General features: G+C 53.4%; 1 protein-coding gene across 2 annotated transcripts; it reads left to right on the top strand.

The window, feature by feature from the left end:
• The first annotated feature begins 1,016 nt into the window (after positions 1 to 1,016).
• MCM5 (minichromosome maintenance complex component 5) lies at positions 1,017 to 11,999 on the top strand. 2 transcript variants are annotated; one of them, XM_074572732.1, is made up of 17 exons: positions 1,017 to 1,110; positions 1,585 to 1,762; positions 2,641 to 2,767; positions 2,879 to 3,007; positions 3,474 to 3,646; positions 4,940 to 5,095; positions 5,186 to 5,352; positions 5,956 to 6,127; positions 6,310 to 6,421; positions 7,177 to 7,320; positions 7,611 to 7,676; positions 8,611 to 8,787; positions 8,892 to 9,004; positions 9,265 to 9,393; positions 9,653 to 9,795; positions 10,369 to 10,496; positions 10,938 to 11,999. In XM_074572732.1, the coding sequence occupies exons 2-17, from the start codon at positions 1,596 to 1,598 to the stop codon at positions 11,037 to 11,039; spliced, it is 2,205 nt and encodes a 734-aa protein (XP_074428833.1). In that variant the 5' UTR covers positions 1,017 to 1,110; positions 1,585 to 1,595; the 3' UTR covers positions 11,040 to 11,999. The 2 variants fall into 2 exon arrangements, with proteins under 2 accessions (XP_074428833.1, XP_074428832.1); XM_074572731.1 differs by having other exon boundaries at positions 1,033 to 1,110; positions 1,580 to 1,762; positions 10,938 to 11,632.
• The last annotated feature ends 10,232 nt before the right edge of the window (positions 12,000 to 22,231 follow it).

Here is a 22,231-nt window from a genome sequence, read left to right as displayed (position 1 = left end):
ATCTCACAGCCATTGTGCTAACGCCCGCTGAAGGACTCCAGCCTGAGCCTAAAGAAGTCTTCAGACATGAAGACTAAAGCTTTGCTTGCACTCATCTCTGATCCTTATGAACGTATCTGGTTTCTCTGCAACATACGAGTTGGCATCTCCGCGACGAGATGGTCTTTATTTTCCACCCACTACAGTTAAAACCTCCTTTGCAACACACTAAGCTTCCCAGCTTTGTTTTCATTTAGGATGCGCACTACCACATTCTTGAAGGGCCAAAAATGCTAGCCCAGTGACCTACCAGCCTTCCCCCATAATTTACTGTTGTTAGTCAGGAGAAAAGCATCCCACAGAGAACATACCCTGAGGAGGTGGCGGCGGCCTGTTTACAGGCAGGCCGGCTTGCTGCTCAGCCACTGCCATCCCTGTGGGGCCCCAGCCAGGCCGCCCACAGTATATCCCACCACATCCAGTGGGTTTCTCCTGGGCCCTGCCCTCCATGGCCATGGGCACACTGCCCCACAGCCGGCCCAGGCCTAGGCCCCTCCAGCTCACAGGAACGCCCCACTCAGGCCCGGCCGCCCCACAAAGCCCCACAGCAACAAGCCCCAACTGCCTCCAAGAAGCCTACGGCAGTAACTTATTTTATTCTCGATAACTAACCCCGCCTCCGCCTGCCCCCCGCCCTTGCGGCGGCCATTCTTCCTCCCGCCGCCTGAGGGCAACCAACGCGCCCCCCCCCCCCGCCCGCAATGGTTTCACCCGCGCACCCCCCCTCCGCGCACCCCCCCTCCGCGCACCCCCCCTCCGCGCACCCCCCTCCGCGCACCGCCGCAATGGTCCCGCCCGGACGCCATTTCGCTCCCCCTTCCCTCCGCCCTTCTCCACCAAGATTTCGCGCCAAACTGCGCGCGGCCGGCAGGGGTCGGGGCGGAGCCCAGCGCCCCGGCCAATCGGCGGCAGAGGCGGTGTCGCGCTCTTCCCGTTGTGGGCGGGGCGGGAGGGCAGCCGGGCCAATCGGAGGGCGCGGCGGCGGCACGCCCCGCCCAGCGGTTTGCTCTCCGCCGCGCGCCGTTTTTGCCGCGAAAAAGTTGGTGGCGGCGGCTTCCTGCCGGCAGCGAGGTGGGGATCGGGGTCGCGCGTGGGGCGTTCGGGGTGGGGGAATCCCGTGGGGCACTGGGGGGGACGGGGGCAGTGCGTGGGGCGCAGTGCAGCGGGAGGTGTGTGGCGTGCTCACGCGTGGGGGATCCCGTGGGGCACTGGGGTTGGGAGAGGAGGACGGGGGCAGTGCGTGGGGCGCAGTGCAGCGGGAGGGTTATGCGTGGGGTATTTGGGGTGGGGGGGATCTCGTGGGGTGCTAAGGAGTGAGAAGGGCGGGGGCAGCGCGTGGGGCGCGGTGCAGCGGAGGGGGGGCGGGGGGGGATCGTCATGCGTGGGTTATTTGGGGTGGAGGATCTCGTGTGGCACTGGAGGGGGAGGGCGGGGGGGTAGGGTAACATCCCGTGGGGTATTTGATGGGGGGCGGGGGGGGGAGGAGGAGGAGAAGGCGAAGGCGAAGGCCGGGGCTGACGGTGGGCTCCCGCCCCCGCAGGGCAGCCGTGGTCGCCATGTCCGGCTTCGACGACCCCGGCATCTACTACAGCGACAGCTTTGGGGGCGATGCGGCGGCGGATGAGGGGCAGGTTCGGAAGTCCCAGCTGCAGAAGCGGTTCAAGGAGTTCCTGCGGCAGTACCGGGTGGGCACGGACCGGACGGGCTTCACCTTCAAATATAGGTGCGGCTGCGACCCCCCACCCCTTCCCCCCGTGTCCTTACCCCCTCCTCTTTGCACATCCCTCCCGCTGTGCCCGCCCCAGGCCTATGATAGCACACCTCGGCGCTTCTCTTCCCGTAGGCCGTAAAGAGCTCTTTGTCACTATAAGAAATGCTGTTGTTCCCGTGTAACCTCACAGGGAAACCGAGGTCTGGTGTTCTCCCAAACTTTCAGGCAGCCGGCCAATGGCCAGGGGTAGCCACAGAGGGATCCCCGCTGCCAAAATGGCATCTAGTTCTGAAATTCAAGGTCTGTCCTCAAGTTCTGGTGCTTTCTGGTCTGGATTTTTGTCTGTATCCCTGAAAATCAGTGCAGCACTGTCCCTGTGTGCCTTCTGAGGCTGTGAAGGTCCCTTGGCCATCCCTTCGCCTGTGGAGCTTGGAGACATGACTGTGAGAGGACATACAGGCGTATCATGCAAGGGCTGGCACAGCCTTTCACCTTTCATCTCTGTATTTCACGCACCCTGGCTTTTTTTATGGAGAACATTGCCTGCCGTACTATTACTTTCTTTTTCTAAATGATATTTTATGTATAATAGGTATTATGCTGCATAGGATTTTTCTAATTGCCTGTCTGGTCCCGTTACTCTAGTAGACAATTTGTGCTGTACTTTACGTTGTCACTGTAAGCGCTGGTGTCCCTGGTCTTAAAGGGGATAGCGTTTTAAAGTGGTTTTGGGTGAAAGATTTTGCCCAGGTCCACCTGTGCTTCTCTTGTCACTCTCCTGATTTGCTCCGTTTGCTTTCCAAACCAAGGACTCCCTGCTTGTCACCAGGTCCCTGTGGGCTGACTGGTGGTTTCTGCCCTGCAAACCTTTACCGCTTGCTGCCTTCCAGGGATGAGCTTAAACGGCACTATAACCTGAGCCAGTACTGGGTGGAGGTGGAGATGGAAGACTTGGCCAGCTTTGATGAAGATCTTGCTGACTATCTGTACAAGCAACCAGCGGAGCACCTGCAGCTGGTGAGGACGGAGTGGGTGGGCGACCTGGCACGCTGACGTTGTCACATCGTGAGAGCAGCCCTGGGGACGCACTGTAATATACCCCTAGTAGCCTAGTTGTTCCCTTTCTAGTTGGAAGAAGCAGCGAAAGAAGTGGCAGATGAGGTCACCCGTCCTCGTCCTTCAGGGGAGGAAGCTCTCCAAGACGTCCAGGTCATGCTGAGATCGGATGCCAACGCAGCCAACATCCGCAGCCTGAAGGTGAGGTGAATCCGCTGCCGTGCCGAGCGGCGGGTGGCAGGGCTTGCTCGTGTGGGTGTGATGGCGGAGAAGCTTTCGGGACTTGATCCTGTCGTTCAGGACAGGGGTTGTACACTAATTTTCAAGCAGGGATACCCTCGACTTAAATCTGACCGCAAAGGACTGTTGTTACTGGTTCATGCCATGGGGACCTTACTGCTATTAGTGATGTTCTACACATAGCGTTTTGTCCTTTTCTCTTCTATTTTGAAATCAGCATGGCTTAAGTCACGCAACCTTCCCCTAGTAATCTAGAGCAAGAGAGTGACACTGTCAAAAAGTGCAGGCTTTTTTTGTTCTGATACCTTAGTCCCATGAGTGTGGGAAGTGTAGCTCAGAAAGAACTGTTGTTTCTTTAATGTCTTGAGTTCCCCATCCATCCTCCAGTGACGACTTTCTCACCTTCCCTTCATCTTTTCCCTTTCAGTCCGACCAGATGTCCCACCTCGTGAAGATCCCTGGGATCGTAATCGCAGCAACCCCCGTGAGAGCCAAAGCCACCAAAATAGCCATCCAGTGCCGCAGCTGCCGTAACACCATCAACAACATCGCGGTGCGCCCGGGCCTGGAGGGTTACGCTCTCCCCAGGAAATGCAACACGTAAGGACGGATACGGGGATGCTGGTGGAGAAAAAAAAAAAAGGCTGCGTCCCCTCCTCCTCCTGCTCCCCCTCCGTCCCATGCCTGCTGCACAGGCAGCTCCCTGGCACACAAGGCAGAAGCATCTGCCTCCTCCCTTCGTGTTGCCCCTGTGCCTGTCCGCACCCGCGGCTGGCAGGTTTTAGCTCCGTCCATCTGCAGCCACACTGGCTGTGGTGCAGTGCTGCAAGCTGTGTTGGTTGGACATGTCCGCCGAGTTCTTTATATCTGCAGGGCTGTCTGTTGTACCTAAAGGTTCATTCCTGCCTCTGGCCGTCCCGTCGTGCTGCGTTAAGCTACTGTCTTAACTTCCTGTTAAGTGCTTATCTTTTTCAAACAAACTCCTTGCTTTTATGCTCCCCCTCCCCAGGGACACTCTTCTGTATTACCTTCTGTAGGGACGGGTTGCTACTAACTTTGAAATCCCACTTTGCGGCTCTCGATGCCCACGTGAACCGTGAGCGTTTGGAGCTGTGCTGCGCCTCTTGTGCTGACTGATCCCGGAGGGTTGTGTCTCTGAGCTCGTGCCTGCCGGTATTTACGTTTCCTGCGCTTTATCTCTAATGCCGTTTGAGAAGCCTTTGGGGTAGGGATCGTTCTCGCGTGTGGTCTGTACAGCGCCTGGCTCCTGATCCGTGACTGCACGAGTGCCCGGGCGCTTTCGTGTTACCCCTGCCTCCCTGAAAACCCTGTCCCCGCCTGCGTGGAGTCAGGCGTCGGTAGTGACGTGCTGAGGTGGCAGCGGGACGCGGAGGTGCTCCTCGTTTTGGAGAGCTTGTAGCCTAGCAAGGCAGATACGTCTCGAGAGACTGGGGGGTTGATGGCAGCCTTGTCACATTGCTAATTGCTTTCTCGCCAGAAACCACTTAACATTTGCTTCGTGCACAAGGTTGTAAAGAAAAAATGCCCTGCCATGTTGCTGAGTCTGTACTGTTACCTTCTGCGTAATTAATGAATTACCTTCCTCCCTGCTTTTAGCTGGCAGGGAAGCGGGGGGAGGCAGCGCGAGTAGTCAGGCAAGTATCACCCTGTCTTTGGCTTGTTGTGCCTGCTTTTGGCAGCTGTTGAAAACAAGACAAAGGGCTTGGTGAGCCTTTGGTTTGGCCCTGTGTGACTGCCCTTCTCGTCTGCTGGGCACCACTTGGAGGGGCGGCTGCCCAGGGGTGGCCCTGTCACCACTGTCCCCTTTACAGGGTGCTCCCAGGGGTGGCTCTTGAGTGCCAGCAGCCTTCCCTGATCGATCTCTCTGCACAGAGAACAAGCCGGCCGCCCAAAGTGCCCGCTGGACCCCTATTTCATCATGCCGGATAGGTGCAAGTGTGTGGACTTCCAGGTCCTGAAGCTGCAGGAGTCCCCAGATGCGGTGCCACACGGGGAGATGCCCCGGCACTTGCAGCTGTACTGCGACAGGTACCAGCACCGTCTCCCCACCTCACCCTTCAGAGCTAGCGGGTGTTGCTGGTGCCATCCTTTCCTTTGATTTCTCTTTCCTCCTCTTAGGTACCTGTGTGACAAAGTTGTCCCGGGGAACAGAGTCACTATCATGGGCATCTACTCCATCAAGAAGTCTGCCCAGAGCAAGAACAAAAGCCGTGACAACGTGGGCGTGGGCATCCGAAGCGCTTACATCCGCGTGGTGGGCATCCAGGTGGATGTGGAGGGCTCAGGTGAGGGCTGCTTTTGGTGCCTGTCAGGTCTGTGTTGGGAGAATCCACTTCCTGAACAAAGTGGTCCCTCAGCAAGGACCGTGTGAAATTACAGCCTGGGTCTTTCTCTGTTGCATATATAGCAGAAGGTTCGAGCCAGTCCAGGGGTCTGACTTGCCCTAGATGCTCTATAGTCATGTCCTGTGTGTCTTTTTTCAGTGATATTAAATGAGGAGGCTTCAGCCTAAGTCCTCCAGGGTATTTAAGTGCTTTTATCTTGTTGATCTTAGTGGGAGTCCACTAAGCCATCCCTGAGGATGTAGGCTGAAGTTGATGGTTAAAATTGAGCTATCTATTTAAAACATGGTCCTGACAGTAATTCTCCCTCTGGTTCCTCCAGAGCTGCTTTGCCCAGGATCCTTGCTTTTTCCTACCAGCCTCTAAGGACACAGCCTGCCTTGCTGGGGTAGCAAACGCCCGCCCTCTCCATCCTTCCCACTTGGTGGCACTTGGCATGACTTTTAAGAAGGGATTTTGGTGGTAGCAGGTGTGGGGAGAGTGGTGTCATTTGCTTTAAAACATCCGTTTGTTCACTGTTGCTTCGTTCTCCTCATCCCTGTACAGGACACAGCTTTGCTGGCTCAGTGACTCCTCAAGAAGAGGAGGAACTTCGTCGCCTTGCTGCCATGCCCAACATCTACGAGACAATCGCCAAGAGCATCGCGCCCTCCATCTACGGCAGCACCGACATCAAGAAGGCCATTGCCTGCCTCTTATTTGGAGGTTCTCGCAAGAGGTGGGGAGAAGTGAGCCTGATGGAAAAGAGAGTGGTGGCAGGGGTGTCACTCATGGCACAAAGCCCTCGTACAGTTTCTGGTGCTGCTGCCAACCACCTGCCACTTGTCAGCAATGCTTGGTTATCAAAATGAAGGCTCACCATCCCTCCTCCCTCTCTTTTTCCCCACCCTGTTGTGCCAGGCTCCCGGATGGACTGACCCGCAGAGGAGACATCAACTTATTGATGCTGGGTGACCCCGGCACGGCCAAATCCCAGCTGCTGAAGTTCGTTGAGAAGTGTTCACCCATTGGGGTAGGTGGTGTAGCAAGGCTTGTTTCTTCCTCCTGCTCCTTGTGTACCACCAAAGACCAGGCCATGATAGCAGATGGCAGATACCTGCCCGTGCATCCACAGCTAGACGGGCTGGCAGAGGCGTGAACTGCCCTTTCTGGTGCCAGCCTGGAAGAGATGGGGTGGCAGGACCAGAGGGGGGAAGCAAGTAATGCCTTTCATTATGATACGAGCAAGGCTATTTGCAGACGTCCAAAGATGTGGCTGGCGCTGTTGCTTATTGTTGAGACTTGATCAGTGGAGAGGCTGGCTGGTCAGGACAAATGAATTTGACTGCGTCTCAGGCACGGACCTCCAGGCTGAGCCCAGGCATGAAATTATATTTTCAGCTCTGTTTTCTTGTAGTCTCCATTAAACTCAGCCTCTGACTGTGTTGTTCCCTTGGGGAGAAAACAAAGCTAATGCAGCAGCCCACCAAACAATGAATCACTCTCTGTTCTGTACTTAATACCTGTATTTGTGTGTCTGCAAGCCCTCCGGTGCCTCACAGCTGCTTAGTCCCAGGCCTGGGACTAGGCAGTAGTCTTGCTCTGTACTCAGCAGGTCTGCTTTTGGCGTGTGCTGAGGAGTTTTCCTGGAGGTCCTTGTGTTTCCTCCAGCAGCTCTGGATTTCGCGGTGCCAGGCATGCTTTGTCCTCCAGCTGGAGCAGTGGGTGGGCTCCTGGGTCCCATGGCAGCTGACGTGCTGTCCCCTTCCTTGTCCCACGTGCCGCTAGGTGTACACCTCGGGGAAAGGCAGCAGTGCTGCCGGCTTGACGGCCTCGGTGATCCGCGACCCTTCCTCCAGGAGTTTCTTCATGGAAGGAGGAGCCATGGTGCTGGCGGACGGGGGAGTGGTGTGCATCGATGAGTTTGACAAGGTAAGTGGGATCGGGGAGGAGAGCCCTTGGGCTGCCAGCTGCTGCCAGGAGGGCCCGGAGCTGCGGGAGAAAGGGTGACTCCTGAGGCTGCCTCACTTTCTTTCGGGGAAGGTCAAGGGATGGGGCTACGGGAAGATTGTGGTTACATCTGTGCTCTTGGGCAGAGGTCCTCAAAGAGCTTTACCTCGGGGCTCAGCGTTGGTGGGTGTGTAGCTGAAGTCTGGTGGAGGTGACTGATGGGTGACTTTTTTTTTTCTCTCCACCTCATTTCTCCTACCTCGGATGAGAAGATGCGGGAGGATGACCGTGTGGCCATCCATGAGGCCATGGAGCAGCAGACCATCTCCATCGCTAAGGTGAGCTGTGGGTGTGTGTCACCCCGGTGCGGGAGCCTGACTTGCCACTGGGTTTCTGAGAGCCCAGCAACCAGTGGTCACGCATCTTTTGCCAGAATTGCCCATTTTAGAGTCCAGGCAGTGGTTTTGATGGTTACTGGTTTCTCTCATCTGAGACCAGTCAGCCCTGCCAGACAGCCTGAGCTTCAGCAGGCCTGAAACGAACTCCCTCTGCTCTGTCTGTCTTCTGCTCCTCTAGATTTAGTAGCTCTGCTGATGTCCCTGTGTCACAGCCTGATGTCACTTCTTTTTCTGCATTCTCACTGCTCTCTTTCCCCTCAGAAGATCTACAGAAACTGCCTGGCATCGTGGTGCCAGGTCTTCTCTCAAATCAGAGTTTCTCTTCATTTCCACTGCTCAACCTTTTTTGTTTGGTTTGGGTTTTTTTTTTTTTGTAGCACTCCGCTCCCTCCCAGTCGCTCTGGCTCACCCCTTCGCTGTTCAGTCCCTGGTAGCCGAGCACCCACCACGGCTTTTCCTTGCTGGTCCCTCTTGCCCTGCTGCCTGCTTTGCCCCCAGGGATGCCCAGGGAGAGTCAGCCCTGTCCGCCTGGTTTCTGGCTCAGATCTAAAACTTGGTGTTGGGTCTTGTGTGTTCTTGTGCTTGACATGAGGTTTTAAGTGAAGTTCCTTGGTGCTCAAATCTGAGCTGAAGCCAGTCTTCCTCCAGAAGGACACGTGGGTCTGGCCCCGTGTAGCTCCTGTGCTGACCCCTCTCCAATATGAACCATTACAGAGCAATTGGGTGCTACTTAAGGGGTTTTATTTAAACGCAAGTGACTGAGCATGAGTCCTTGCAAACTGCTTTGGACCTTTCACTACGAGTTAATAGTCTTCTAGCCCTGCTGTGACATGGACGTGGTCTTAACCCCATCCGTTTTCCCTTCCCCCCACAGGCAGGAATCACAACCACTCTCAACTCCCGCTGCTCAGTGCTGGCAGCTGCCAACTCTGTCTTCGGGCGCTGGGACGAGACCAAGGGCGAGGAGAACATTGATTTTATGCCCACCATCCTGTCCCGATTTGACATGATCTTCATCGTCAAGGATGAGCACAATGAGGAGCGAGACATGGTGGGCTGGGGCGCGTGGGTGCAGCTGGAACTCGTGGTGCCCCATTTTTCAGGAGGGGAAGCCAGTGGGGTTTCCAGATGCCTGACTGCCTTCTGCTCTCCTAGACGCTGGCCAAGCACGTGATGTCCTTACATGTGAGCGCCTTGACACAGACCCAGGCTGTGGAGGGCGAGATCGAGCTGAACAAGCTGAAGAAGCTCATCTCCTTCTGTCGGACGTGAGTGAGAGGCATGACTTTTTGGCAGCGCCTGGGCTGCAGGATGGAGGTGGTGGGGAGGAGGGAACCACGCAGCCGATATTTGCGAGTGCCCTATCCGTTTTGCTTTTTTTAACTCGTGCCTGTAAAAAAGGGAAGCAAAAGCAGCTTACAATGGTGCTGCAGCATCGTCTGAGGAAGTAAGGGTTGCCTGGGGAACCCCCTGCCCAGGGGACCCTCCCTGGCAGCCACCACCTCCAGCTCCTGTCCCCCCCTTGCAGGAAGTGTGGCCCTCGGCTGTCGGCAGTGGCGGCGGAGAAGCTGAAGAACCGCTACATCCTGATGCGGAGCGGCACTCGCCAGCACGAGCAGGAGAGCGACCGCCGCTCCAGCATCCCCATCACCATCCGGTGAGCAGCCCTGCCCTCCTCGCCCCGCCGAAACCCTCGGGGTTGGGGTTGCATCTCTGAATGTCACCTGGGGTAGCCCAGGAGTTAGTGGGGTGCTGGAGTTCGAGGGAGCCCTCTGTGAACGGGACAACACTGGAGGTGGTGCAGGGGCGGGCAGGAGGTGCCTGCAGTGGGGTAGATGGGGTTGTTGGGTCGGGGGGAAAGGAGAAAACCCCTTGGAGCCACAGTAGAAAGCAGGGAACATCTCCTTTGGCCACAGGCAGCTGGAGGCTATTGTGCGCATTGCCGAGTCCCTGGCGAAGATGAAGCTTCAGCCCTTTGCCACCGAGGCGGACGTTGAGGAGGCCTTGCGGCTCTTCCACGTGTCCACGCTTGATGCAGCCATGTCGGGCAGCCTGTCAGGTGAGGGGGAGACACTCTGTGCTGGGGGCAGGAGGGTCGTGCTTGACCTGGCTGCTCAGGTCAAGGAGGGCCGAGCTCCTCTCTGGGGACCAGGCTGGCAGGGGCAGGGGCTGCTACCAGGCACCCCCCGGGCAGGTGCTGGACCTGCTTTCTGAGCAAAAGCAAAGCGATGCCTGTGGCAGCAAGGGGCCATCATGGTCGTAGGGCTGTGGCTGACAGGGAGAGCAATGACAAATGACACTGAGGGTCTCCAACCATGGTGGGCAAGGGAGGGATGGTCTGGCCCCTTGTGGTCCAAAGGGAAAAGTTCGGTGATGTAGGTGGTTTCACACCTTGAGGACAATGCCTCCTTGGGAGGCAGTGCAGCACAAAGGGTTTCAAGGAAGCTCCAGCAGTCAGGTCCACATTCAGCTGTGTCTTTGAAGCTCCACAGCCTTTGATAGTGGATTTGCTCATGGGTTCCCTAAAGTCTTTGAGACGTGCAAGTGTGGTGGGAGACATGGGAAACAGGCACTCCAGCTCTGAGAGTGACATCTGGGTGATGCAGAGGGCTCACACAGCGTTTCCCTACAGGGGCAGAAGGCTTCACGACACAGGAGGACCAAGAGATGCTGTCCCGCATTGAGAAGCAGCTCAAGCGCCGCTTTGCCATCGGCTCTCAGGTGTCGGAGCACAGCATCGTCCAGGACTTCATGCGGCAGGTGGGCCTGGGACCCTGTGGAGGGTTGGGCTGTGAAACCAGGCACCCCAGGCTGCCTCTCAGGGGGTGAAACTCATTCCCCAGGAAGTGGCTGGAGAGCCTTTTTGGTCATAGCTGCTTTTGAAGTTGTTTTTAGGGAGTGACGGGCAACGTGAGTGCAGAGTTTTAAAGGGAGTGAGGCGAGAACTCAATTTTCTGTGAAAGCACTGAGGTTTGGGGATGTTTGGGTCCTACCCTTGAGACCAGAACTGTTTGATTTTTGAGACTGGCTACAGTCAGAACTAAAATAGTGGAAGGGGAAAGGAGCGTCAGGGCCTGGTGCTACCGTGCTCCCTCCCTCTGGAGAGGCACAATCAGGCTTTAGCGGTGGTTGCAAGTTCCCGCTGGGCTGCGGTGAGCTTTTCCCTGCTGGCTCATGTCCCCCTGTTCTCCTCTTTTCCAGAAATACCCAGAACATGCCATCTACAAGGTGCTGCAGCTGATGATGCGGCGGGGAGAGATCCAGCACCGCATGCAACGCAAAGTCCTCTACCGCATCAAGTGACCTCCCTGTCCCACCTCTGGGGAGGGAACCGCTGCTGCCTGTGGGCAGAGAGCCCTGTGGGCTCAGTGCCTGCTCCTGAAAGAAGCTTTTCCTTGGGGAGCCAAACAGCCCGGAGCTTCTCTCTTGAACCAGGGTTTGGGGCAGTCAGGCTTCCCGTTGGATACTGTTGTCTGTGTGTCACATCAATGTTTCTTTTAACTCCAAAAGCTTTTAGTTTGTATTAAAATAAAAACCGATAGTGGTAGCCCAGGGTCTTTGGCTGCCTGGAGCAACAGAGGGGATGTATTCCCTTCCCCCATTGGAGGCAGTGCAGGATTTTGGTGGGAAAAGTTTGCGCTGTGTTGCCCAGTGCCCACCCTGGGGACTCGCCTCGAGGCGGGATGCAGACCTGTGGGCAGCACCAGCAGCCCTGAAGGCAGAATCTCATTTCTCCCTTGGAGTTTGATATTTCTCTTAAGGCATAAATCCTGTTTGTGCCGCCTGCCCTGTTGGGCTCAGCCGTGCGGGAGGCATCCTACACTACGGGCAGGCTGCTGCCATCTTCCCTGTCTGCCAGCAGCAGCGAAATAAATGACCTGCTGTTCCCTGCTTCAAAGCTGCTCTTTGCTTATCCTTCCTTCCCCTCTCCAAGGACCACGGTGGGCAAATGCTTTGCCCTGCAGTGTAAAGGGCTGCGTGAAAGCCTTGCAGCAGGCGCAGACGGAGCCTTCCCCTTGCCTCAGTGGGGTAAAGCAGTGACAACTGAGGATGGGGATGCAGGGTGATGTCCAAGAACTGTGTTCCCTCGTCCCTGTACCTCTACCGCCTTGTTTGTGTGCTGGCAGCCATGGGGAGGGATGTCCCACTCACCAGGAGCCTCCCCTGGGCTTTCTGCCTCGATGTGCTTGTGCAGCCGCTCGTCCTTCTGTGTTTACTGCATGACCTTGCACTTGTCAAACACTGCGGGTTTTTGTCACTTCTAGCAAAGTCGTATTGGTTCTCTTAAGTGTCCTCCTGAAGACGTGAGGTGTGGGTAGGTCAATGCCTTGGCAGCTCGGATGTGCGAGAGTGCTGCACTCTAAAGACAGTGCAGCGTGGGGCATTGCAGGCGAGCAAAGCCGCTCAGACCTTCACGCTGAAAAACACACCCCAGGAGAGGCTTCATTAGTAAAAGAAATGTTCAGGGCCAGCAGAGGGTACCAGAGCCTTGAGGATGCTGGGCTGCGGCGCTGCACACAGTGCTGCTGTCTCCTCCTCCTCCAAGAGGGGAAACCGAGGGGTCCTTTTGGGCTGGTGGGGTGCAGGGTGCAGCCAGCCTGGCAGCTGTCGCACAAGGGCTGGGCTCCCCTGCAACCCATGGGGGCTGAGCAGTATCCCTGTTTGCTTCTGTTTGGGTGTTTTGAGAGGTGCACAGTGCCCTCCGGGCATGGCTGGAGCTGGTTATGGGGTCAGGGGTCCATGTGCAGGGAATGGGGCGATGGTGGCCCTGACTAGATGGGCTGCACTTGGGAGAAATCGCCTCCTGCTCTTCATCCTCCAGTTTTTCAGATGGGCCTGACCTTTATGGAGGGCTGGAGGGGAGAGGAGGCTGGCCCACAGGCTGCAAGGATGAGTCTCCAGAAAGCTCTCCCCAGTGATTTTATTGCCCTGTATTTTTGCAGGTGCCAGGCACCTCACAGGGCTTCTTGGAACAAGCAACTCTGGGTCAAAAGCAGGCACCCTTCTTTTCCCTTTAAAAAAAAAAAGAGATGCCTTCTCTCCTCCCTGGCTTGGGTTGAAGCTGCCCTGGGCTGCTGCTCCAGGGAGAGGATCAGCTCTGTGGAGGAGGAATAAGTGGAAATGAGAATAACAGGGCCAGATCCTCACCTGGAGACTGAAGTTCCCAAAAATGCCAGTGTCTGTTTGAAAACATCCCACCCCCTTCACAAACTCCTGCCCACCTGATCAAGCACTTGATATTGCGGTGTCAGAAGGTGGCCTGTTAGAGCAGGGTCAACAGCACAGCGTGGTGTCGTGGCTGTTTCCCTGCCAATGCAGTGCTGCAGTAACGAGTCCTACAGGTCTCAGCCCCTGCCATCCTTCCCCAGTACCTCTGTCCTTGCTTCGGAGCTGCTGGCAGTACCCATCTATCAACAACAGCACATGCAGGGTTCTGCACTTAGGGAGGAATAACCCCATGCACCAGTACAGGTTAGGGGTTGACCTGCTGGAAAGCGGCTCTGTGGAGAAGGACCTGTGAGTCCTAGTGGACAACAAGTTGACCATGAGCCAGCAATGTGCCCTTGTGGCCAAGAAAGCCAGTGGTATCCTGGGATGCATTAAAAAGAGTGTGGCCAGCAGGTCAAGGCAGGTCATCCTCCCCCTGTATTCTGTTCTGGTGAGGCCACATCTGGAGCACTGTGCCCAGTTCTGGGCTCCCCACTTCAAGAAAGACAAGGAACTACTGGAGAGTGTCCAGTGGAGGACTATGAAGATGATCAAGGGACTGGAGCATCTCTCTTATGAAGAAAGGCTGAGGGACCTGTATCTGTTTACCCTGGAGAAGAGAAGACTGAGAGGGGATCTCATCAACACTTATAAATATCTAAAGAGCGAGTGACAAGAGGATGGGGCCAGACTCTTTTCAGTGGTGCCCAGTGACAGGACAAAGGGCAACGAGCACAAACTGGAACACAGGAAACTCCATCTGAACATGAGGAAAATCTCTATTTTGAGGGTGGCAGAGCACTGGAACAGGCTGCCCAGAGAGGTGGTGGAGTCTCCTTCTCTGGAGATATTCAAAACCGAACTGGACGCGTTCCTGTCCAGTCTGCTGTAGGTAAACCTGTTTAGCAGGGGGGTTGGACTAGATGATCTCTAGAGGATCCTTCCAACCCCTGCCATTCTGTGATTCTGTGATTGAGAGGGAATGGGTGGGGAGAGAGTGTCCTGGGAAGGGGACTGGGGAGGGGAACACAGTGCAATAGCTCCGTTTCCATCACTCTTCTTGTTTTCTTCCTTTTCTCCACCTGCAGACCTCTCCCCAGCCTTTCCCTGTGATTTTTGCTCTGTGCTGGAGCAGTAGCTCATGGCTGGATTTCGGCTGCTGACTGCCAGTGGTGGTGATGTGGTGCTCACGGGTTTTAAAAGAGCCAACATCTCAAGGTACATCAAGCTCTGCTTGGTGTTGGCAGGTGCGGAGGTTGGAAATTCTTTTTGTTGTTTTTTTTGTTGTTTTCATGACATGATAGGGAGCAGAGGTATATTTCTGTGACGGGGATCAGAATGATTGATCTCTTCGTGCTATGAAATGTGTTGATTATATGGTACGAGGTTATGTAAGTGTACGTACGGCTTAAAACAACATTGTTTAGCAACTAATGTATGCAGCTCTATCACAAGAAGCGGAGCTGGGATGTGCGCAACTCTGGCATTATCTCGGAATTTGAGATCATTGATTAGTAATGGCTTGTTTTGATCATCACACTGCAGATGATGGAAATTTTTGGGAGGAAAAGCAGTTCTCATTTGGGTAGAGTGGTAGTGCTTGGTGGTATCTACTTGATAAGGGATTGGTGGTCCTCCTGGTGAAGATGACCGGATTTTTGCTCAAATGCTACTTGGTAAAGGAGTCATCATCCTCCTGGTGAAGGTATCTCTTCTTGGTCATCCCTGAAGTTTTGGTGTGCTGAGACTTGGGACAGAGTCTCTGCTTAGGTGTCCTTAGATGGCCAAAGATACTGTTCTCAAATCCAAGGCCAACAAGGAGAGTAAAACCAGACAGACACGACCACTTCACATCTGAGCAGTGCGGCATTCCCTTACCTAGTCTACAGTGCTGACCTTGTCCCTTCCTTAACTCAGTGCAACGTCACTGGCACAGGAGGCCTCTTCCCCACCCTTGGCTTGTCTCCTTGGGAAGTACAGTGGGGTGACTGTAACCACCTCAAACCAAGCAGCCACCAGGGACACTCAGGTGCTTTTAGTTCAAAGCTTGGGCCTGTGTAGGAGCCACCCACCTCTTGCCGCGATGAATTAGCCCCTGAAGAACTTGCAGGTTACATGTAATTCTGTATGAGATGTGTTAATCTGTGTGAGCAGAGGGGATTTTCGCACTCCCAAAAGATCCAGTGCATTGGGTTCTTGCCATCCTTTTTGGCTCTCCATGGGAGGGCTGGGTTGGGATTCATCTGACCAGGCATCAAGCGCAGTGTCTGAGCAAGGCTTTCTCTGTGTCAGTGCAGGGGAGCGAGCGCTTCCAGACAGCAAGTTGTTTTATCCAAAGCGAATGTTTAAAAGAAACCAGAGAAGCTGTGCCCTAATTGCATTTATTTTCTCTCTGTTGACTACAAAAGGAGGTCAGGGCAACTAGATCGAGTAGTTATTTTTGTGTCATAGGCGTCTCAAACTGGGGAGATGTTCGTGTCCTTCCTCCCTGTGTGCTGCACTGCTGTATTGGAGGAGAAGGGCTTTGGTGAAGGCTTGCTTTGGGTGGCTAACTTTGGGGCAGCTTCACTAGGTTTGATTCTCTTTCCTCTAACACCAAGCTCGTTAAGAGTATCCCTGTGGAAATGTCAGTGGAGCTCCACTACTGTAAAATCCAGCAAAGCTGAGTCATCACATCTGCACCACTAGGATCTCTTCCATCTCCGTGTAGGATGGGAGCTGTTGCAATGTAGCAACATAACCTCTGAGCATGTTGTGAGTGTCACTTCCTCCGTAAAATAAAACAAAGCCCAACTGCAGAGTCCTGAGGGCTATTGCTCAAGGATGCGAGATAAACACTGGCAAGTGGAATATGCTGATACGGGCAATGTGAGAAATGATCTGAGCTGGTCCACCAGACACCGACCTCTGACGAAGGAAATCAGGGCTCCTCCCCCCTTTCTGCTGCTGACTTACTGGGCCAGCTGAGCAAGCAACTTCATCTCCTTGTCTGTCTTGGATAATAGCCTTTTTGGAGCACAGACCACTCTTTACCATGATTTTGTGTAGCACCTGGCACAACGGTACCTCAATCTCAGTGGCAGAGTCTACCTGCTGACATAAATAATATTAACACGAACTAGGGCCTTTCCAGGCCTTGCCAGGCTGAGAACTGACCTCCTGGAGGCAGGGAAATCCCTGTGCTTCGCTCTGGGCAGTGCCAGAAAAAAACAAGAGACAAGGGGAGAAGTTTCTGGGAGGGAGACCGCGGTGCAGCCATGCCGCACTGCCCCAACATCACCATGTGGAACGGCACATATGTGTCATGGCTCTGGGTGCTTGTGATGTGATCTGCTGGGAGCGTGTCTCACATGGAGTTTCAAGTCCTTTAGGAGGTTTGGGTAACGCCCTGTATCCCCTAATTCTGGGCTAGGTTCCTTCAAAATCCCAAACCACTCATTCTCCCACAGCTGTGTAGTACAAATGCCCACTACTGCTCTTCGTCCAATTTTGCCCGTCCTTTTGCAACACCCTTTGCTCCTTCCTGTGCACCTCTGCTCTAGGTCTCTCCCAGCAATCAGTCCATTTTCTCCTCCTCCATCTCACTGCGTGCTTCATGCCTGCTCTCTTTTCTCCTCTGCATGGTCATCCCCTCCTGTTCCCCTTCCTGGCCATTGCAGTCAGTCCCTGGCCACCTTGAAGACCACCCAGCACAAGTCGCCCACTTCTGTTTTCAAGCCTGCTGGCTTCACAGGCAGGCAGAACATCAGGGGTACAAGACGCTAGATCAGCTCTCAGAGCTGCCTGCTAGGAATGCAGTCCTCCACTAAGGGACACGCATCAGAGAATGTCCCCTGGACCATCTGCTGCTTCTTCGCCATTCCTCTCCTCCCTGCCCTTCAGCTTTCATCCAGCTAAGATGCTCCACCTCCCCTCCCTGTCCTTGATCTTTGCCTCATCTCACCACTGTTTTTTATTTCTAATGGTTTGGGTTTTGTTTTGGGTGGTTTTTTCCCCTCAGACTCCTATGGGGGCAATTTGGCCTGAAAGCACACAGACCTCTGTCCAGAAAAGCAGGCCAATACTGGTTTATATGCTCTTTGCACCACACAATTTTAGGCCCTCAGAATGAAAGCAGGAGCATTATCCTGCCTGCCTTGATCAAAGTCCCCATGCTTGCTGAATGGAAAGCAGGTGTATCCACAGCTGGCCCCATGCTGTGTGCTCATCAGCATCCAGCACCTTTGCAGTATAAACAGGCATCTATAAATACATATGTAGGCTTCTTTCCTTTCTGGAAATCCTTCACTTGATGGAATCTGTCAGGTCTCAAACTGCACCTGGTACTTTGTGGACTCTGTCACAAGTGATCATAAAGATGATCTTCAGTATAATCTCTAGAACTGTGGAGTTAGACACACACTGCTCAAAATACTTATAAGGTTTTTAGAGCAAAGGTTGACAGGTCATCTAGCATACAGGTAATATCACCATTCTAGTGGCACCAAAATAAGGTGTGCATTCAACGCTATCAGTTATCGTCTGTATGTCCTTTATAATGAGGAGGTGTTTGGTGGTCTGACCGGGGTGCAGAGACTGTCACCAGCCTGGGACATCCATATGGGTCTGACAGGTGAAGGGTGAGGGCTCGGGTTAGGGAGAAGGAAAGGACATGAAGAGGGGAAGAGTTTTCCCAGTGCCACATGGCTTTCACAAACTGGTCAGGGTCAAAGCCCTACGTACATGATGTTCAGTCAAGATCTTTCGGCACCAGACTTGCTGCAACAGGGGAACTACAATGTCTGATTTACCTGGCTTCTCCTGAGTCAGACAGTTAAAATATCATGGTTTCCACAGCAACATCACTCCTGCCACACTGCACCAACGTCACTTTACTATACCCTACTCAGGTGCAGATGCAAGTTACAGTAATAGATACATCGTGTGGAAAGAGGGTGAAGCTTCCCCAGTCTTGAGTTGAACTGCAACTTGAGCTGTTGAGGTCAGAAGGGCCCTTTTGGCCCAGCTCGCCTGACCTCCCGCATGACATAAGCCCTAGAGGTCCAGCCAAGGAGCCTAGCAACTGAAGCGCTCCATTGGGCAAATGTAAATTCTTGCTGACTGCCTTCCTTTGATGCTTTGATTTGCTATGATGCTTTGGTTTGCTTTCCAAGAGGAAAAGTGAAGTGGTAAGAGGGTGAAAAAGTAAAGTCTCTAAAAAAAAAAAAAAAGTGAAAAAGTAACATCTCTAAAATGGCCAAGAAAAGTTGATGCCAAAGGGACTCGAAGTTTTCCCTGATAAACATCACCAACTGGTAGGAAGGCAAAGTGCAGAAACGTGTATTCCCGCCTGGGACCACACAAAAATCCCTCGTGGCCATGCAGAATCAGACAAGACAGATCCACACCTGTATTTCATGTGACTTGACAGGCGTATTGCCACAATACCTCCCCATGCTGTGCTATTTGACCACTTTCCAAAATCTCAGTGGAGAAACCAGGACTTCTGCTCTTTTGTCTCTTGCTCTGGAGAAAAGGGTAACATTAGGTCAGAGAACCAGCTCAGAAGGAGAAGCCCAGCATTTGAGTCCCTGCTCTATGAGAAAAAACAGAAGACCTATTTGTTTGTGGCTCATGCTGCATGCCCCAAACCCAGAGACACACAATTCACAGTCATGACCCCTTCACCTTTCTTGCTCCTCAGAGGATAAAATGATTTCCTGTTTATTCCAATGGGCAGCTGTCGGATCCACAGGGGAGAGCAGCACTCATGGTTAATATGGCTGATGTCCAGATACGTTTTGCAGAAGCTGCTTGTTTGTTCGCTGGGCTGTCCAGCAGCTGCTGAATGTCCTGCCTTTGGGAGTAGGAGACTCCCAGGCAACTCTCAGATGCTCGAGCATGAGAGAGGACTTGTTCCATCCCCACTGGTGTTGGCAGGCAGGAAAGAGGTCCTGAGGGCTTCCTTAACCTCGGTGGTGTGCTGGAGTATATCAGGAGCTATAGAACCCCTTCACCTTCTCCACCTGGTTCATCTGTGCCCCAGGGATGTTCTGCGTCAGCCATGGGAAAGCGGAGGCGGTGCACTGCCTTGGTGTCTCATAACCTCAGCAAATGCTGCTAGACATGAGGTGGGGTTGCCAAAGCTGTGAGACATCCAGGACCGGTGAAGAAAACTCCCTGTAGTCAAAGCCCAGGCAAGAGAATTCTGGGGATGTGGGCATTCCCTGGAAATTACCAGAGAAATATTATCACCATGGGAGGCACTCCTCGGGCTGCTTTTGTGGTCACTTGGACAGTGGACAGAAGAAAGCGTCCCAGGACGCAGAGGATGCAGCCCCCAGGGAGTTCCCTGCCAGACATGCAATCACCATTGGCCATTTTTGGTGTCCTCCATCAACAGGGAAGAGGTAGTTAAAATTCAGTGCCCTTGGGAAGGAAGCATCAAAGACAATTATATGCAGGAGAAAGACAAAGCACGCTGCCTCCTGTGTCTGTATGTTTCTCTTTTGACATCAAGAACACTTCTCATGTTTGCTTTCCTTCTTTGCTTCTGCCTGGCAGGGCTGTGTTGGCTGTTCATGTTTTTAAATGCCACAGTGACCCAGATTTGGAACAGGCAGATGGTGATCCAGGCGGTGGGTTTGTATCCGACTCTGCTTATGCAGTCAGCTATGAATTGCTGAAATGGAAAGAAACCAAAGCCTAATCTCCAGTGACCCATACATGGGTGTCAGAGTCACCATCAGTCTGGAACTGGGGCACTTCAGTCTGGAAGTGGAGACATGGCAAGCCAGCCTAATGAATCAGTTGTGCCCTCTGGTCAAGCCATAGCCGATACCAGCCCTGTATCTACTCAATGGCTTTGCTTTTCAGCAGCACCTACTGCGCGCATCTCCAGGCTGGGAAAGATGCTGGCTTGCAGGCAGTGCAATAGCCAAGGGCTTTGGAGGACCTCCGTTGAAGTGGTAATTTGTTTTAAGCATGTAAACCACCTGCTTATTAAATAGGAAAGATGTAAATGATTCTCTTCTGGGTCCCACAGTGAGCAGAAAGAGGTAGGTGAAAACTGTACAGCCCAAATTGCTCTAAATGAGCCAGCTTCTCTGATTATTCTGGACACTTTTGTGGGCTCCCTCATGTGAAGGTGACAGCAGAGCAAAGGGCGGTTGGTGCAGTTGAAGGCTGCCCCGACAGTGTATATGAGAAGATTGATGGGTGCTGGTGGAGGCAAGGGAAATACAAGCTAATTTGTATTAGCAGCAGGGGGCTGCTGAGCAAAGCTGTGCAACCTCGCTCCGCAGTCCTAAACTGGTTCCTTCCAAGGTGAGTTGGCATCTTGCAATCAGTGACATATCTACCCTTTCAAACCTTTTGGTGGCAGAGAAGCCCAGTCATCCCTCCTGCAGAGCAGGGAATTGGGGCACAGGAAGACAGCGCGTCTTAGCCCAAAGTGCACAAGAGTTAACAGCAAAGAAGAATGGATGAAATCCAGCTTCTTCAGTCACAGGCTCTGCTTGTAGGGATTTCCTTCATCCTCCAGATGCCACATCCACAGTAGTTTTTAATCCTCCTGAAGTCTCCCCTGCACTTTAAAAGGCAGAGAAAGGTGTGCCATGACTTCTCACCTCCATAATGTCCCCCTTCTTCTGTTGTTAGCTCTTTTTTGTCTTTACACCTTTCTTCCATCTCAAGCCTTCCTCTCTTTGTGGGCTGAATCACAGCCCTCTGTGTGGAACACCTCTGCTCCACAAGAGGCCAGTGACATGGTGAATAAATCCCCTCTGAAGAGTTTTGCCTGGCTGATCTATATTTGCTGCTGCTTCAGTTATGTCTCCTCTGCGACTTTAATGAAATGAAAGCTAATTTTCCTGCTGATGCCATCCAGACTGATTTGTGGCAGGATGGTCTTCCCACTACTGATGTCCCAGGTTTCATTCTCAGTCCCTGCATTAGCAGCAGCGGTGTGCCATGCTCACCTCCATCCTATCATCCTCTCACCGTCCCTTGCCTGTTCTCACCCTGTCTGGTTCTCCTTGCCCTCTGCCCGTTCCTGTGGCCTCATCCTGTGCATTTCCTCAGAGCCACCAGCTTCTGCTCAGTGCTCACCCGGCCACCCCCTCTGGGACCTTCTCCACAGCTCGTTTGCTCTTTCTGCTGGATGCAGGACGCTGCCACCTCCCGAAGCCACTCCCTGTGTTTGGGAGTTGGCTAGAGCCCGTAGGCAGCCAAGCGATAGTTGTGCTGTGCCCTTTCCTGCTTCCAGCCAAGAGGAAGATGGGAATGACCCCAATTAAAGAGCTGTTATGATTGTTGGTTGCGATCACGTTGATTGCAGTGGGATTTCAGGAAGAGTGCAGATCTGGGCCTCACTGTCTGGAAAGAAAGGAGTCCCTGCTCCGGTGCGTTTCAGCCAAATGCATTGACAAATAGCAGAGGTGAGGACTGTAATATGTTAGCGAGGGAAAAAGTGATTGCGGTGCTTCTCTGCAGAAGGTAAATGGGTTTCTGTTTAAGCGTAAGTTAAATATCAGAGGAATGATGGTCTGACGAATGAAACACAACACCTTTAGGGGCTTATTCCTATATCAGCCACTAATTTACTGTGTGACCTTTGGTAGTTCATTCAAGCCCTCCCTGCCTTGGTCACTTCTTGTGTCAAACAAGCCCAGTGACAAATTCCTTTCTTGTAGAGGTCTTGTGAGGACTATGCATCTCCATGAGATCCTGACAGCATACATCGAAGGCAAAGCGTGTTTTTTTTTTCACTAAGACCACATTTAATATCCCCAGTGATGTAACGTGGCACATCGGCTAGCCTGTGCTAAGCCTGGAGCTTCCCACTCGGTGCCTGCCCCACCTGCCTCACGCGAAGGCGTGTGTTGCCCCCCTGCAGCCACATCTCAGCACAGTTCTCTCCTCTCCCCCTGCTTCCCTGGGCATCTTTTTAGCCTCCCTAACACCTCCTCCTTTGCTGTACCATGCCGGTCTTCAAAGAAGAGCCCTTGCCTCAGCACAGATGGGCACAGCCAATCACTTCCCTTCAAAGGGAGATGTTGCCTCAGCAACCAAAGTTTTGAAGTCAGGCAAAGTTCTGAAAAAAACCCAACCAATTGTGATGGGAAATGACACTTGGGAACAAATGTACCATGTTGCCATGGCAGCCTGAATACTTACATGGAACTTGGTGTTTTGAAAATATAAAAAGACTATGCTTTAAGCGAGTCCAACTAACTTAATGCCTTTTTCAGGTACCTGCACAACACCAAGTGTCTGGTGTTTATATTTTATACCTGGCGTGCAAATGA

This window comes from Larus michahellis, chromosome 1, assembly GCF_964199755.1.
Source record: "Larus michahellis chromosome 1, bLarMic1.1, whole genome shotgun sequence".
Classification (NCBI taxonomy): Eukaryota; Metazoa; Chordata; class Aves; order Charadriiformes; family Laridae; genus Larus; species Larus michahellis.
This window is presented reverse-complemented; position numbering and strand designations above follow the sequence as displayed.

What these genes read in the sequence shown, in the direction of transcription:
- MCM5 (XM_074572732.1), top strand. Translation starts at nt 1,596, where the DNA reads ATGTCCGGCTTCGACGACCCCGGCATCTACTACAGCGACAGCTTTGGG. An exon ending in CTCCCCAGGAAATGCAACAC is followed by an intron (nt 3,647 to 4,939) that starts GTAAGGACGGAT and finishes CTCTCTGCACAG; the next exon opens with AGAACAAGCCGGCCGCCCAA. An exon ending in CTCATCTCCTTCTGTCGGAC is followed by an intron (nt 9,005 to 9,264) that starts GTGAGTGAGAGG and finishes CCCCCCTTGCAG; the next exon opens with GAAGTGTGGCCCTCGGCTGT.